Below are 18,513 nucleotides of genomic sequence, written 5' to 3'. Positions count from 1 at the left end.
TAAAAATAATTTATTGATTTTCGTATGTTTACTATCATAAAAATGATTTTTTTTAAAATAATTTTTAATCTGTTTTTATATAATTTTATAAAAGTGATTTTTTAAACTACAAAATTTCCGTATAATATGATGTGACTTTTCTAGTTACCCTATTTTAAAATTGATTAATATACATTGAGTACTCTTCAAAAAAAATAATAAATAAACGCACAAAAACAAAACAAAAATTTGTATCAACATATAAATAAATGTAAAAATAAAATGATTCAACCATATAAACAACAAAAAAAACTTAATTGATGAAAACCTATATAAGAGTCTCATGTAAGGGAAAAAATAAAATGATTCAATTATATAAACAACAAACGCACTCAATATTTTGTTTGTTTATATTTGTCAATCATAAACAATTGTCCCATGTTTTTTTTTAATGTTATCAATAATAAATATTTGTCTCGTGTTTTTTCATGTATTAGTGACAAATACTTGTTATATCATTTTTATATTTATTATTGACAAAATCAATAATAAATATATTTGACTTAAACATATACTTGTTATGCATTTGACTTAAACATATTTGTTGATATGAATGAGACAAAGTCAATTTGTTGAAGATGAAAATACAATTTCAATTGCATTTATCAAATCAAGTTATCTATCAATCACAATCACCTTAGGAAATGAGTTACTTAAAAAAAACAATTATTATAACTTCTCTAATGCCTAACAAAATTTTTATTGACGCTCACAATCCATGTAAACAAATGCAACATTGAATATCAACTCAATTGAAGTTATATCAACAATTTCAAATAATGGTAACTTATAGGTGTTGGTTTTGTAGGTTTTATTCATGATCAATACAAGAGGGAACATGCTAATAAAGTTATGGGTCTAGATGCGTCCGAAACATGTCCCTCACAACGTTGGAGTCTTCATGACTCATACTCCAACAAACATACTTCTCAATTTCAAGTAACTTCGACAAATTTGCATATTAGTTATGGACACTTTCAAATTCATGTTCTCCTTATCCCAATCTCTCAAAGATACTAAGATGTGTCTCGATGCAACGTGATACTTTGTCTTTTTTTTTAAACATCCCACAAATGCATCAGTCTCAAAAGATAGTCACTAACTCATGGTTGTGAAGTCCACACATTAAACTAATAATCCATTTAAAACTATTCTTCAATGGTCTCTATCTAAGTTTAAACGAACAACCATATCTTTTAGTTGAAGTCCTTGAGTTACCTTTATTTGACTTATATTTTTCACCTTTATCACAATCGAGAATGAATTTTGACTTTTTTTTCTCTCTTTTTGATCTCTGCATTAGAACAAGTAATGATAACAACTACTCGCTTTTGTAGGTCAAACCTTCTCGCCTATGATGTGGCAACTTCTCATAACTCAAATATTGAATCAGTTGTGAATGTTTCACTTAAATCTACACATAATTGCGTTTTTTTCATCCTTACCTAACAAAAACAATTGAAAAAAAAAATACATATCGATTTCAACTATATGAAATTTTTCATATTGTAAAAAAAAAAAACATGCCAAATTTTTTTATAAAGGGGTACGAATTTGGAGCAGATTTTTAATAATAAAATAAGTGAAAATTAAAGAGATAAAATTCAATTTTTTTCTTCTTTTTATATTGTGGGGTACAAGCCTAATAGGGTAACGTATCCAAAACAAGTGTACTTGTACAACTCTTAAGACTACCTCCAAGCCTAATAAGCACTATAAGTTGAAAAAACATATCTGATGCTCACCGGATTGGTCCATTTGGAGGTTTATTTTGACAAAAAAACACATTCAACTTAATGTAAATATGTATTTTGAAAACATATGAGTGAAAAAAGAAGATACCAAAACAATTTTACCCGTTGGGCCTTGTTCTGGTCCTTGGGCCGCGCTCAGACGTGCCTCTTTATTGAGCTGATCTCTCGTTGATAAAGAAAATAAATAGTAATAACAAACTAACTAGTAATTTTGCTGTCAAAAAATAAAATTTAACTAGTAATTTTTAAGGCTTTGTATTAGAATTTGCTTAAATTTTATTTTTATCTAAATTAACAAGATGTGTTTTGATAGAGTAAAAGAACAACTAATTAAATATAATAGTCTATATTTTTCCTAAACCTTATGTCAAATTTGAAACAAAAACAATTAAGTTTTGTATTATATTTTTTTCAATATCAGAAATATTTATAGATAATTTATTTTACCTATATGGAAACATCATTATATAACTTATTGTATTTTAAAACTAGTAATTCAAATTTTATTTATTTTGGATATTCATTTTAATAAACCCAGATTTAGGCCTAAAAAGAACTTATTTATGCCAAAATTTTAGAAATACGTTTATTTTTACATATTAAACTTTTACTGGCAAATACTTAACATACTACTGAAACTGTTGGTAAAACTTTTACAAACTTCGAATCACATTGTAATTGCTAGTAATTTTTTTTAATAAATATTGCTAGTTAATGTTTTGGTTGTATATATTTCACTAATATACATGATTATTGTAATTATTATTTATTTTGTCTCAAAATAATTATCACATTTATATAGATACTAAAATTATCTCCAAAAAAATTGTCGCTTTCAGTTTTCAATACAACTTTAAATATTTATTTTTCAATTGTATTTTTTAATATTGTGTGAGTCACTTCCAAACTATTATTCTCTATTTTTTATTTATGATAATAAAAATAAACTAAATTGATATGGATAATTTGATAAAATTATTGTTCTATTTTATTTATTTATCATTTTTTTTAATTTGTGTGAAATGGTCAACTATGATTATTTTAGAAAGAAAGGAGTAACAAATATTAGTTTAGTCACACATGCAACACTAATGGTCAAATGGAGTGAAAATATTTGATACAAAACAAAATTAAGAGCAAAAATTCCACCTTCTATCAATGTTCAGTTTATCAATAGACAAACAAATGAGGCAGCATATGCTCTTGCTAGAGTGGCCCCTCATCTGTAGCTATTTTCTAAATTACGATTGATGTATCCACATGTATTGAGCATATTCTTATATAAATGAAATGATATAAGCTTCTTTTCTAAAAAAATATTATGGTCGGCCTTACTCCATTGAATTTGACCGCACAATTCTATTGTTAAAAAATTGTGTTTTTTTACCGACAAGACGATATAATTGCCTGAAATATAATGTTCAACTTAATAATATTGTTATTTGTTAATTTTGTTGTGATTTCAATACTCAAAATTGTGTTTTTATTTGTGTCATTTGTTGTAGATACTATTTCAATGAAAATTAACCTTTGTGATTGGTATAAAAAATAGATTATCGCTGCCGTAAAATATTTATTTGTATTTCTTAAGATGTTACATAAATTTCATTCATTTAGATTTTTTGTTAATTTAATATAACATATTAATTAACATACAAATTTATTTATACATGTATGTTCATCCAAGTTGAAAGTAAAAAATTGAATTTATCTTACTCTTTGAGATATTAAGAGTAAATTCTCTCCACAGTTCTAAGCCATTATTACTTCTCATTTCTTCTAAGGTCAAATTATATAAGAGATACCTTAAAAATATACCAACATAAATAGATCGAGTACAAATTAAAAGTACACCTAAAAAATGAAGAAGAAAAAAAAGCATTACTAATTAATAGGCATCAAATACAAAACATGATCCTACAAAAATAAATGCATGGAGAAAACTAGAGCTGTCAATTTGACAAGCTCCCTAATTATTGGCCCCAACCCACATTTTGAAGGGGCCAAAAAAATTAATAATTTAAAAGGCCCCTAAATTAAAAGTCCCCTAAAAATTTGTGGGCTTAGGAGGCCCCTAGGCCCACTTTTTTTAAAAAAGAATCAATTTTCTTTTTTGAGAAATAAAGTTTTTCAATTTTTTCACCGATAATTTTTTTTTCTATAAAATTTTTCGATTTTTTTCGATAAAAGTTTCTGATTTTTTTTCGATAAAATTTTCCGATAAAAAATTTCTGACTTTTTTCGATAAAAAATTTTTGATTTTTTTCGATAAAAAGTTTCCGATTTTTTTTCGATAAAAAATGTCCGATTTTTTTTTGATAAAAAATTTCCGATTTTTTTCGATAAAAAATGTCCGATTTTTTTCGATAAAAAATTTCCAATTTTTTTCGATAAAAAATGTCCGACTTTTTTTGGGATAAAAAATGTTCGATTTTTTTCGATAAAAAGTTTCTGATTTTTTTTTTTCGATAAAAAATTTTCACTTTTTTTTTAATAAATTTTTCTTTCAAGAAAAAAATTTAAAAATTAACAAAATATTGGGGGCCTATGGGCCCTTAAAGCCCCCTCCCTTAGGCCCCATTAAATAATGTGCCTAAATTAAGGGCCCCTTAAAAGATTATTTTGATAGGGGGCATAATAATAAAACAAAAAAAGTAAGGGGACCTTATAGTTGGGGGCTTTTTTGACGGCTCTAGAGAAAACCTAAAACATGCTACGTTAGCTATTCTACCATGCCTGCACTTGATTTAATTCCTCTTTTATTTATTAAATACTAGGAATAAGAAAAACAACAACAACACCAAAGACTTATAGATGCTAGATAGTTCAAACGTTGGACATAAATAGAAATATTAAATAGATTGCTAAAGACACAATAGCCATGTACTATATAGTCTTAAATTAAGGAAGATAATTTTATTAAACTATATTTATATCTTCTCTTCATTCTTCAATGACCAATTCCTCAATCATATTATTCAGTGGTTTGAAGACTTGAATCTCATCACCACAACACTTATTTGGTAACAAAACGATTGGATTATACTTCCTTGCTATGAGAACCGAATTAATAACCTCATCCGTTGGATGAAAAATAGAGAGCACTTCAAAGCCACGAAGATCACTAGTATCAACAACTGGATACAGAAAAGCACGAGCCCCGTGAGCACTCCGCAGCATCAAAAGTGCTCCATGTGCCATATACTTACCCAAATGATCAATGATTTTATTCTTTTCTTCATTGTTCATTCCGACAAGCGCTGCTAAATAAACAACTTCAAATTCTTTCAGATCGTTCGTCACATTCAATATATCATTGGTGTGAAACAACATACGGTTTGATAAATCAGGATTAGATGAAATTAAACAAGAAGCTTTGGAATTGGCTAAAGGGTCAATATCATAGTTGTGAAAAATTGTGCTTGGTAAGTAATTAGTGGCTAATACAATTGAAGTGAGTGGAAGTGGACCAGAGCCAATAAAGGCAACGTTTTTAGGAACATTATTAGTTATGTGTTGGTTAAGGATATTGAATTCAAGGAGACTAAGTTTGAGGTAGTTTGTGTAATAAGGAAAAATGTTGAGATGATTGAGAGGGTTATTGTGTGAAGCTAAGATGGTTGAGTAGTGGCTTTCTAAATGGCCTTCAGCTTCACCACATAGGATTATGAGTTTGGATCTAATTTCTTGAACATTTGTGGCTAGTTTTGTGACATCTATGTTGGGGATTGGTGACATGCATGTGAGGACAAGTTTGGTGAAAAGTGTGTTGACAATTTTGCAAGGTTTGAGTGTGTCAAGGTTTGAGATTTGATTGTAAAGGTCGCATACTTGTTCGATTAATATATCTTCCTTGCAAACCATGTTGACACTATGAGGTTGTTGATCAAAGAATAAGAGAAAAAACACGTTACTTATACACACCACAACTCACAAGTCACAATGGGATGAATCAATATTTATATATGCTCACTTCTGTAGGGTCCACATCCCTCTTCAGACTTTTTTAAGATTTTAAAAACTTGCACCAAAGAGTTGTTAAAAGTCTTTTTAAATTAATACAGCATATTATACCATAACGTGTAGCCAATAGCACTTGAATGAAAGGGTTGGCATCTATTTCAGTTTAATTAGATGGTTAATTTGGGTTCGAATTAAACTATACGAATGTAACAACATTAAAATTTTGAGAAAGAACTTTGGAGTTTATTAGTAAATAAAATTAATAAGATACACCTCTTACTTGTCTCTAATTTATGAACTCTGACTAATAAGTTCACACTAGTGTAATTCGTGCGTCGCACGCATACACGTTACTATTTTGATAAATATATTGTTATATTAATTTATATAATATAATAATTTGAATTAGCGTTGACATTCATGACATACTTTTACTAATATTAACAATAAAGACATAATTTGAAAGAACGTCATCTACATGTTTACAAATTATTGAAAATTTATTTGTACACAATATTTTTTTTGTGGGCACATGGTTTTCCTTCTTCATCTAAAATAATAATCTTCAATTCTTTCATACACTTTACTCTTATTTATGGTCATTGCAAAACACAACGACAATGAAAATTATCTTCTCTGGAATTTAAATGGGAAAACATGATCAAATGAAACCAAATTCATCATTGGTATATAAATCTTATCACCAGTGTTTTTTCCCGTGATCACAGTTGCTCGTTGCTCCAATAATATTTGTATATAGTACAAGCAATCTTGTTCCATTACATAGTCCATTAGCTTGATCAATGTTCCTCAAAAGCATGTCTCGAACACCAATCTTTAATCTTAATCAGTGATTTGGAACTTCTGAACATTTCATGTCATTCAAAAATTCAAGTGTGAACCAATCTCCTGCACAACACAATTTTCATCAGAAATGACAATTGAGTCTGAACTAATATACTCATTTTCCTCACCTGGAATTAATGATAAAACATAATCATTAACGATATCTACAGTATCATGAGTCGGAGCAAGTATTGCTCTCTTTTTATAGTATTTCAAATTGTTGATATTCTGTAACGTTAATATTTCAATAAAAAAAATGAATAAGTTAGTTGGTAGTACTTCTAATTTACTTTTAACCTTACTTGAGTTTGAAAGAATCCGACTCAGGAATTGTAGAGTTGAATAAATGTTTAGTACAATTCATTACATTTTGTAGTTGGTTTTTACCATTAAACATCTTCACTTTTAGAAACTGATCAAGTACAACAATATTTTAATTATAACCGGATTGCAAATATGCATGCAGTTCATCAACATAGGATTCAAACAGTGGACATTCAATCCTTATACTACATAAAGAAAAGAAAATTAGTTAATAATTAATAGAGAAAATTAATAAATACTGAAAAAATTTATATAGTATAAAAAGTCTCAATCATCTGACTCTAACTCAATAACTTTAAATTTTGTACTGACACAATTTTTAAAATAATAATGATTAAATTGTGAATAACTAAAATAAAATAACAATGACAAACGACACGTTGAAATAAATTTACCAATCAAGTAATTCATATCAATATTTTGATTTTATGGGAATGAATTGAATGAGTACGTAGAGTGTGACCAAACAAGTTTCTAATTCTCAGACCATTATACTATTTTGCAAATTCAATTTGAATTGGTGTCCGGTTCTTCTATATGTTCCAGATTTAGACGCAACACTAAGAGAACGAAAATTGTACACATCTCCCTCACGAATATTAGTCTCAAACCCAGAAATAAGAGTTGTTCGCACTGTTACTTGAATTTTATCAGCCTAAAAATATGAAACATAAATTTGTTAAATTAATAACATACCAAATAAGTTTGTGTATAATTTAAATATTTGAATTTATAAAAGAAATAATTAAACTTTGTCATCCATCAATATCATTTCCATGCATAAAATTCACGTTTCATCAATACCATTTTCATCGCATAAAATTTATGTTTGACATTACTCATTTTTTGGAGAAATTAACAAAACATGGTTTTTGGTCCTGAGAAAGGTAAATAATTGTGTATAGATGAGATAATATGAATGATATTTATAAGGGATGTGCCAAAAACGATATATTATTGAAGAGAGACGGTTAACAGAACGCTGAATTAAGAAGAAAAGTGACACTATAAGATTTCGTAAAATAAAATAAATGTTTTAATTAAATTAATTTGAAGCAGTGGTTGCTAAAATAGTATTTAAAAAGTCATTACTTTCAAAAACTCTCAAGTCGTTGTGTAATTTATTGTATTTTATTTTTAATTAATTTTTGATTTTTTTAATTGGTCAATAAATTCTTAACGGACGCATCAAAATGTAATGGAAGTTTTATTTTTTTCTTTAAAAAAATCTGAGTGGTTATTTCTATTAACCATTACTTTCACAAAAACGTGGTGTAATTGGTTGTATTTTTTTAATTCATTTTTCTTATTTTTTAATTAGTCATTCTCAACGTTCGCATCATGTCAAATCGTAGTGTAATGGAAGTTTTATTTTTATTTTTTTTAAAATAAATTTGTACTAATTACTTCTATTAATAAAAACTTCATATTTGTCCAACACTCTATTTAGCACGTGTCAAACTTGACAATGTATCATATTTATTTTATTATATTGTATAAATTAAACCAAAAGATAGATTGAGAGTAACATACAAGTAAGGTGAGACATATACATAATCGTATATCCTTAGGTTTAATGTGAAGATGTTTTTAGTCTAATATAATGATATATGATGTTTAAAGCTGTATTCATGATCGTACACTACTAGAATTTGGATGAATAGAATACTCCTTTGATAGCATCGTTGTTGTTTTGACTTACACTATACATTATCTTTTGGCTATAACAAGAAAGAAATGCTTTGAAATCGAGACATAACATTTTTAATAACCAGGTTCCTGATTTAATACTTATATTTAATTACCTATTATATTTCTCCTTTCAATTCTATATTAATTTAAATTTTAATCACGAGAGAGTGATGAAACGAGTGGTTGGCTAGGCCCTTTGGGTCTATAAAAGAGTAATGCGCATAGGTGATGAATATGAAAGAAAAGTTTAGGCCCCATATTAATCCTATTTTTGTTTTTTAATTTGAGCAATATTACGACTCCCACCATGATTGACAGTGTAACGGCACCATACGCGAATACTCGACGCTGAAACTAAAGGGAAATAGTTTAATTGTATTTGTAGGGTTAGGCATAAAAGAGAGGCATTTATCAAAAGTTGAATGATGAGCATGTTGTATGGTTATGAATTAAGTCAAATCCACTTAATCACTGCACAAATGCGATGTGTGACATTCACACGACACCATGAGCCAAAGGCATGCACTTCACTCATGGCCTCGTGCATTTTACTCATGACTCGATATTAATTGACCCCATTCAATAACATACATATCATGTGTCTAAGATTAACTTAGTCAAGGGAGATTGGTAACTTCATTTGTTTAGAGTTGTCAATATTGCTGATCTACAATAGTTTGAAATTCAACTTCTCATGCGCGTTGCAATCCCATACTTGCACATGTTCGGTAAATATGTGAATTTGGCCACTAAAATCAATTTAATATGTATTTTAACTTCACTCGTTAAAATTTGAGTTTAATTTGAACCAACTTATTTAAATTCAATAGTATTCGTTTCGAGTAACGAATTTAATATTTTGAAACGCGAACTTAACTCATTAACATGTCATAGATATTTTTTTTTATTTTTTTTATTATTGATGTATAATTATAATTTATTTGAGGATTTATTGTGAACTTAATTAATTTAAGAGTTTTATTGTGTTTGTTGATGTATTTTAAGTATCCAATGATCTCGAGATAGAGTTTCATGATTTTTGAAATATTTTAGTATTTGAATTTAATTAAATTTTAGAATAAAAAAATTATTTGTGACCCCCAAACCAACTCAATCTCCTTTCAATCGGATTGGGTTGATTTGAGTCTGATGTGAAAATCACGGGTTAAGAATTCAACTCATCCCAAATAAAATTGATCGGTTCGGATATCGAAATTGACAAAAATGGACCCTACCCAATCGGTAAACACTCCTAAGTTTCACCGATTTTATATAGGACTCACATGTTTTTAGTGGAATGTATGTAAATTTAACCAATCAAATAGAGTGCGATAGAAAGTAGTTCCTCTGATTTCGAATATAAGAAGAAAAAAACTAGTCTTTAATAGTCTAGAATATAAGCAACTTTTAACCATATTTACTACATTAAATATTATTTTTCTCATAATACCCTTCATTTAATTTAAACTAGTAAGAGACTCGTGCATCCGCATGTACGAATTCAAATTTTTAGTTTCAAATTTTTAGTTCGAAACATGTCTTGTGGATAAAATGATTAGCTAAATACTATTTGAACATATATGTTATGTTATTTTAAATAGTTGATTGAATTCGATAATTATATAAGTATGTGTATTTTTGTTAAAGTATATTGCACAAATATTAAAATAAATTATAACGTTATATTGTTAATAGATTATAATTAATATAACCAAAGTACGGTGAAAAATATTGGTCCCATAATTTTTTTTATTTTTCTTAGTGACAATTATGTGTCATATAATTTTTTTTATGTATCAATAAAAATATTTGTCCCGTGTTATTTTATGTTTATTAGTGGTAAATATATGTTCCATATTTTTTTATTATTTATCGTTGTTAAATAGATGTCCTGTATTTTTTATTTATCAATAATATACATTTGTTCAATATTTTTATATTTATTAGTAAAAAATATTTATTTTGTATTTTATATATACATTTGTGACAAATATGTCATTGTTGTTTTCATGTATAGATGAAAAATATTAAACCCATATTTTTTATATTTATTGATTATAAATATCTTTCTCATGTTTTTATTTCATTCATCAATAATAAATCTTTATCTCGTAATTTATTTAAAAAATTTATCGGTGCAAACTACGTGTCCCGTATTTTTTTAAATATTTGTCTGGTATTTTTTTATATGTTTATTAGTGATAAATATTATTTTTGTATTTTTATTTATAATTATCGGTGACAAATAAGTTTCATGTATTTTGTATCTATCAATAACCTAAATGTGTCTCTTATTTTTTTATGTATTAATAATATATATTTGTCATGTACATTTATATTTACTACGTAATTTTTTTGATATTATCAATGATAAATATTTATATCATGTTTTTATATATACATATGTGATAAATATTTGTTCCGTGCTTTTTTTTTTTTATATTTATTGATTATAATTAAAAAAATTTCAATATTTTTTTTACATTTATCAGTAATAAATATTTGTCTCGTGTTTTCTTTTTGTAGATTTATTCATCACAAATATTTGTCTTATGTTATTTTTATGTATCAATGATATATATTAGTCATGTGTTTTTGTTGTATTTATCAGTTATAAGTGTTTACCCATAATTTTTTATTTTGATTTATAGTGACAAATATCTGCTACATATTTTTTTATGTATCATTGACAAATATTAATATTATGTGTTATTTTATGTTTATTTATGGTAAATATTTTTCCCATATTTTTTTATATTTACAGTTGTTAAATATGCCTCTCATGTTTTTTTAATGTATCAATAAGATGTATTTGTCTAGTGTTTTTATATTTATTAATGATAAATATTTATCTTGTATTTTACATATACATATGTAACAAATATTTGTCCGGTGTTATTTTTATGTATCAATAAAAAATATTTGGCCTAAGTTTGTTATATTTATCGATTATCAAATATAAATATTTTCCCATATTTTTTTTATATTTATCAGTGATAAATTTTTAACTCGTTAATTTTTAAAAATTTATTGGTGAAAAAATGTGTCTCGTATTTTTTATGTATCAATGACAAATATTTGTCCATTTTTTTAAGTTTATTACTAATAAATATTTGTCTCGTGTTTTTTTTTTGTATTTATATTTACTGGTGACAAGTATGTAACATGTATTTTTTATGTATTAATAACCTATATGTATCCCGTAATTTTTTTTAATATTTATCAGTGATAAATATTATTATGTGTTATTTTTATGTATCAATGACAAATATTTGTCCCGTATTTTTTATATTTATCGATTATAAATATTCTTCCCATGTTTATGTATCCCGTATGATAGAAAAATGATGCAAGATGTAAGTTAATAAAATTTAACATTTGAAATGAAGAAATGTAATAAAAAGAGAGAGGAAAGGGGAGATTTCTATGAAAATAGTTCTATGAAAAAAGAGAGAGAAATGTACTGAAAAAAATTGTACATAAGATTTCTATGAAAAAATTCAAAGAAAGTTAAAGAGTTATAAGATGAATATAAAAGTTGTTTAGTAATCAAAGGTAACTATTGGAATGTTTCCATAGCCGCCGGCAGCCGTCAAGAACATGCATAATTAATACATTCATGTTTAAGTCGTATTCCAAAAATAATTTCTGAAGTTAATTTATTTATTTTTACAATATCAATAAAAATTTATAATAATTGGTCGAAGGGAACATGAGTTAAAAAGCGTGGTGTTAACACTCCTCTCCTCTTTACACAACAGAAAACACTTATACATAATGATAGGATCCGAATCCGATATGAGAGAGAATGTGGGCTCAAAGGGACAGTTAGGACATTTGTTGTCGAAATATATTTAGGAGAAATAGAGAAGGACAAAATGGGGGAGTGGAGATGGTCAATATCTCCATTTTTTACATTACTATAATTTTTTGACACATAAATTATATAAATAGGAATATTTTATTTTTATATCATTTTTCTATTCAAAACTTTTTATTATACCTAAATTGAAATTTATATTCTTTACTTTTTCGACTATTTAAAATAAGAGATCCTATCTTAGAAATGTGACTATTTATTGTCATTTTTATTTTTTTATTTTTTTTATAACAAATAATAAAATTATTAATTTAATAAATAAAAAATAATTAAAAGAACCAAATTATATATTAATAAAATCAAACAAAATACATTTAAATGAAAACAAAATTATAAAGTTAATGCGGTTATTTAATTGTACCAGAACAAATAAGTATTATTTTAACGACACTCTCTTATTTTTCATCCAAAAAATTATTTAATTTTTTTTTATTAAATTAACAATTTATTATTAAAAAATAAAATGACAATAGATGGTCGCACGGAAGCAAAAAAATATCCTTTATGTGGTTACATCTCCGTCTTGCGCTCAAAATAAAGTAGGAAATTTTGATGTATAAATTTCAATATAGAGTATAATTGAAAGCTTCAAATAAAAAAAGAATATAAAATAAATTCAACCACACATTCATAAAATATGTGATATTAATTAGATATCTATACACTAAAATCATATTAACAGTGATGTCCATTTATTTTAAGAAATGGAGAGGATCACTACTGAAGTGGAGAGGGAAGGTGTTTTGGGCAGAGTGTATTTCTCTGAAAGGAGTCTAGCTCTGTGGGGAGTTGGGAGTCTTGTTCCAATAAAATACTACAATTCATCCATTGTTATCTCTTATTTTCATTTCTGTCTCATTGCTTCATTTTGGGTTCACATGACAACAGCTCCCATTGTTGACCAAGAATAGATTGCATCAAAATACAACATGTGCAACGCTCAGAAGATAAAATGTAATACAGTTGAATGTGCATGTATGTAAAAAATAGTTAAATTTATACAACTATGTTGAAGCAGAGACAATGAAATTGAAAGGGAAAAAAACACATGTTATCCACCTAAATTTTTTGCACAAATATCAATAAATGAACTTCAAATTTTCATCTCAGTTCAGAATTGTCATATGTTTCATAGCTCTGATATTCAGTAGATTCATACGCATTGGATTCTTCGCTGGGAGATGATTCATATAGATTGGAACTTTCAGAGCTGTCATAAGTAGGAACTTCACCATCAAAGGAAGTTTCTAGAGCATCCGAAGCTTCATCAACTGATGTTTTCTGAACTTCAATTTCGCCTGTTTGAACGAATTGCAACAACAAATGCACTCCATTAACCACGTCGTAAACCATTAATCCAATTCTGCCACCAACCCAACTGCCCATGTGACTTCCAACAAGATAGCCAATTCTGCCAAGGCTTTGCTCCCCGACGAATCCTCCCCCGTACGCACCAAACAAAGTACCAGTACCCCTAAGGAACCCTTCCGTGACTGTACCACCATAGTAAATAGCTTCGAAAAAGTCCCATCCAGAAGATATGATGGGGCCTATAATCCGCTTGGCTTGACGGGAGGCCAATTTTGCTGCCTTTTTACTTTCTTTCTGTGCGTATTTTGCTGAATCTGTTGGAGACATCCCCTGACTAACAGCGTCAACAAGAGCAGTCTCGATCGCTCGTTGCCTTGCTTTTTCAACGTGAGAAGATCTAATATTGTAAAAATAGAGCTTGACGCCTTCCTTTACAGCACATGCCAAAGTTCCAGAGCCCATATCAAAGCAGTTCAAGATTGTGAATTTTCCACTTTGGGATGACCCCTCCTCACCGACAAGCTCCCTGCATTTTTCAGCTGAAAGGAGTAACTTATATTAGCCAGAGCAGGCACTTCAGACTAGTACTACAGTGTAGTTGAAGTTCTTCAACAGTCAGATATAAACATACAGTATCATATACAACATCAGAATTGAAACATGTATTTTTTGCAAGAATCAGAAAGTCTTTTGTTGCCAATGAACAAACAATAAGAAAAGCATAATAATACAAAAGGATTGAATCAGATCAGCCATTTTTATTTCATTCCAATAAGGGATGTATATGGGATGCAATCTGCATTTTTCTTCATTGCATAATATAAATATCTGAATAATAAAATGATATTATTATTTAATGTAGTTACATTTAACTCCATTCCATATATGTTCAAATTATATTTCTCCATTTTCTCATAGTAAACAAGTTTGAAAGAGCAAAAAAAAAAAGTCAAATATGATTGAACGTGTAAATTTACAGACTTGTCATGTATGGTTATTAAACTACTCAAACCCTCGAGAAGGAGAAAAATGATAACCTAACTAATATACTAACATTTGCCTATAAAAAATAATTTTTCAAATACAACCATATGATCTCCAAATCATACCAATAGATTTCCAGATTCAACAATGAAGCATGTCTTGGCAATAAACGAAAATGCATTTAAAAAATGTATAAGATAGTAAATAATTTTTTTGTTAGATGCTTAGACATTATACTTATAACATGAGTTATGAAATAGATTTACGATTTATCTGTGGATTATCCTTGCACACCACAGATCTCAAGCACAGAGATGAAGTCACTAATAAGCTTAATTAAAAAAAAACACCAAATAAGTAAATAGCGTAAGAGTAAGCGAATCCCCCAATCAGAAACATTATAATATTAACTAAGACAGTAAATCAAATGATCAAGTAGCGAATCCTCCTCTGATCACGAATTGAATGGCAAATACTTCAAAATCATAAGTAGAATAATTTGAATAGAAGGAAATGTGTAAAATACCTGTGATACTAAGAACAATGACGGCGGCAACAATTACGAGCAACCGAACCCTTCGATTCTGGAAATCCATGGTAGTAACGGTAAACCTTAACTAACACTCTAGATGGATAATGATATACGGAAATTAACGTCGTTAAAAGCCAGATGGAATGGTTCACAAAGAGGGAAGAGTTTTAATACTAATGTTGAACGACCTTGCTTTCTCGGCGGCTTTTTAACGTCGATGATGTTGACCATTGACCGCTGATACACGGCTTGACCGGAAGCAGAAAAACTACTCGTAATTGTGATGAAGGAACCAACCAATTCTTTTTTTTTTTGGGGTCAATTAGGAACCAAGCAATTCAAGTTCCAAGCAATTCAGAACCCGTGGTTCTAAATTTCTAATTAAGAGGCCCACATATGTTTGTTAGGAATGGAGGTGTTATTAGCACATAATTATTTTTGTTATATACACTCCACGTGAAATAAACATTGGAAAAATTACATCTAACTTCGATCAGATTTCATTAAAATACTCACATATATGATTGTGCAAAAAATTCGATTATAAAGTTTAAATTCAAAATTGTATTTAAATTTATTTTAAATATCCAGTTTATTTATTAACCATCTCGTAAATTCCAGTAATTTGTTAATTTTGAAATTCTTTTTTGAAATTCTTTCTAAAATTAATTTTTTTTAAAAAAATTGGTCAGTAGGCCCACTAAATCCACAAAATTTTAGGAGCTTTTTAATTATGAATTTTTTTTACGATGTGGGTTGAGACCAATAATTAGTGAGTTTGTCAAATTGACACCTCTACTTGTTACTAACCAATCATATTGTATGATAATTAATTAATCAATTAAGAAATTTCATATTTATTGAGGAAGACTAAAATATGATAGTCTAAATATTTTAAATATAATTTCTTAAATTACTAATTTTTAAAGGATTAATTTTTTCAAAATGTTACATTAATATGCTGGGTTGGAAATGATATTAAGATTTAAATATTGTTCAAACTTAACTTAATTATAAATGCTCAAGACAAAAATTAATATATTAAATCCATTAGATATTTTAAATTTATTAAATTTTGTGGTTGTGGTGTCCATCTCGGTATTAAAAATAAACTTTCAAGTATTTGTAAATTGTTTTTAGGTCCGACAGTGATTTGAAATCAACAAAAATAGAGTATTGGACTAACCTGTTCTAAACAAAGAGAATAGATGTTGGAAATCAATGATCGCATAGTGAACAAGTTGTTAATAAGAACAAAGATGTTTCTTTTTTCTTTGTGGTTTTTTCTTTTTGAGAGAAAAAAATTGAAGCAGCAATTTTAGATATAACTTGTGATGTTTCAATGGTAGAAGGTATGGCTTTTTATGTTTTTTGGCATGGTTTCGTGAGAAAGTTTACGAAGGGCGAAGAATTTCAGTTTTAGAGATAAATTGTGAGTATTCAAATAGTTAATGGTGTCTAACGAAGTTAAATCTTATGGGAGGAAAATATTTGTTTCCAAATTAGAGAATATGTTACTTTTCTTTCAATGAGACCTCCGTAAGTAAATGATACTCTTTTAGTAAATAGTCTAACTAAGTGTTTATAAGATAACATTTATGATATAAATATTTACGCATTGTTTTAATCATATAAATAATAGTCATGTATTACAAAAACAATTTTTAACTTTTTGAGAAATAGAATGTACAACTTTCAATATAGGCCCACTAAATCCACAAAATTTTAGGAGCTTTTTAATTATGAATTTTTTTTACGATGTGGGTTGAGACCAATAATTAGTGAGTTTGTCAAATTGACACCTCTACTTGTTACTAACCAATCATATTGTATGATAATTAATTAATCAATTAAGAAATTTCATATTTATTGAGGAAGACTAAAATATGATAGTCTAAATATTTTAAATATAATTTCTTAAATTACTAATTTTTAAAGGATTAATTTTTTCAAAATGTTACATTAATATGCTGGGTTGGAAATGATATTAAGATTTAAATATTGTTCAAACTTAACTTAATTATAAATGCTCAAGACAAAAATTAATATATTAAATCCATTAGATATTTTAAATTTATTAAATTTTGTGGTTGTGGTGTCCATCTCGGTATTAAAAATAAACTTTCAAGTATTTGTAAATTGTTTTTAGGTCCGACAGTGATTTGAAATCAACAAAAATAGAGTATTGGACTAACCTGTTCTAAACAAAGAGAATAGATGTTGGAAATCAATGATCGCATAGTGAACAAGTTGTTAATAAGAACAAAGATGTTTCTTTTTTCTTTGTGGTTTTTTCTTTTTGAGAGAAAAAAATTGAAGCAGCAATTTTAGATATAACTTGTGATGTTTCAATGGTAGAAGGTATGGCTTTTTATGTTTTTTGGCATGGTTTCGTGAGAAAGTTTACGAAGGGCGAAGAATTTCAGTTTTAGAGATAAATTGTGAGTATTCAAATAGTTAATGGTGTCTAACGAAGTTAAATCTTATGGGAGGAAAATATTTGTTTCCAAATTAGAGAATATGTTACTTTTCTTTCAATGAGACCTCCGTAAGTAAATGATACTCTTTTAGTAAATAGTCTAACTAAGTGTTTATAAGATAACATTTATGATATAAATATTTACGCATTGTTTTAATCATATAAATAATAGTCATGTATTACAAAAACAATTTTTAACTTTTTGAGAAATAGAATGTACAACTTTCAATACAATTTTTGTACAAACAAAATGTATATCTTCAATACACTAATAAATACCCTATAAGTCTTTTTGGTTCAATAGATGGGAGAAAAAAGGACGGGAGAGGAGACATATTTGCTTCAAAAGAGAGGATAAGAGAAAATGTTAATGGTTTTGTATTTGGTTCAAGTCACTTTAAGAAAATAAGAGAAATTTTAAATGGTTTTTAAGTTATATTGACTATCGTTCCTCTCCTCGAAGTTTCCAAAATGGGGGAGAACAAAAATCACTTAAAGAGATATAGTTTGCTCTCCTCGTCTCTTTCTTCTTAAAATTTGAACCAAATACAATTTATTTAAAAAAAAAAATTAACTTTCCTCCAAACCCCTCCAACCAAACATACCACCATAAATGTACATGTTATCATTTCTCGATTATTTATTTAATTAAAAATGTTAATATGAAATATACTTTTAAATAAATTAACAAATTATACCCGATTTTTAT

The 18,513-nt window shown here is 27.5% G+C and overlaps 2 protein-coding genes across 2 annotated transcripts; both read right to left on the bottom strand.

Annotated features, from left to right (window-relative positions):
• Positions 1 to 4,535: 4,535 nt before the first annotated feature.
• LOC101509924 (nicotianamine synthase-like) lies at positions 4,536 to 5,741 on the bottom strand. Its single transcript, XM_004495601.4, has one exon. The coding sequence runs from the start codon at positions 5,655 to 5,657 to the stop codon at positions 4,737 to 4,739; it is 921 nt and encodes a 306-aa protein (XP_004495658.1). The 5' UTR covers positions 5,658 to 5,741; the 3' UTR covers positions 4,536 to 4,736.
• Positions 5,742 to 13,446: 7,705 nt separating this feature from the next.
• LOC101510246 (uncharacterized) lies at positions 13,447 to 15,742 on the bottom strand. The gene is made up of 2 exons (XM_004495602.4): positions 15,320 to 15,742; positions 13,447 to 14,348 (listed from the first exon to the last, which is right to left on the bottom strand). The coding sequence occupies exons 1-2, from the start codon at positions 15,387 to 15,389 to the stop codon at positions 13,600 to 13,602; spliced, it is 819 nt and encodes a 272-aa protein (XP_004495659.1). The 5' UTR covers positions 15,390 to 15,742; the 3' UTR covers positions 13,447 to 13,599.
• Positions 15,743 to 18,513: the final 2,771 nt, after the last annotated feature.

Source organism: Cicer arietinum, chromosome 4 (assembly GCF_000331145.2).
Source record: "Cicer arietinum cultivar CDC Frontier isolate Library 1 chromosome 4, Cicar.CDCFrontier_v2.0, whole genome shotgun sequence".
NCBI classification, from domain to species: Eukaryota; Viridiplantae; Streptophyta; class Magnoliopsida; order Fabales; family Fabaceae; genus Cicer; species Cicer arietinum.
Note: the sequence above shows the minus strand (reverse complement) of the source record. Positions and strands in the feature narration are given on the sequence as shown.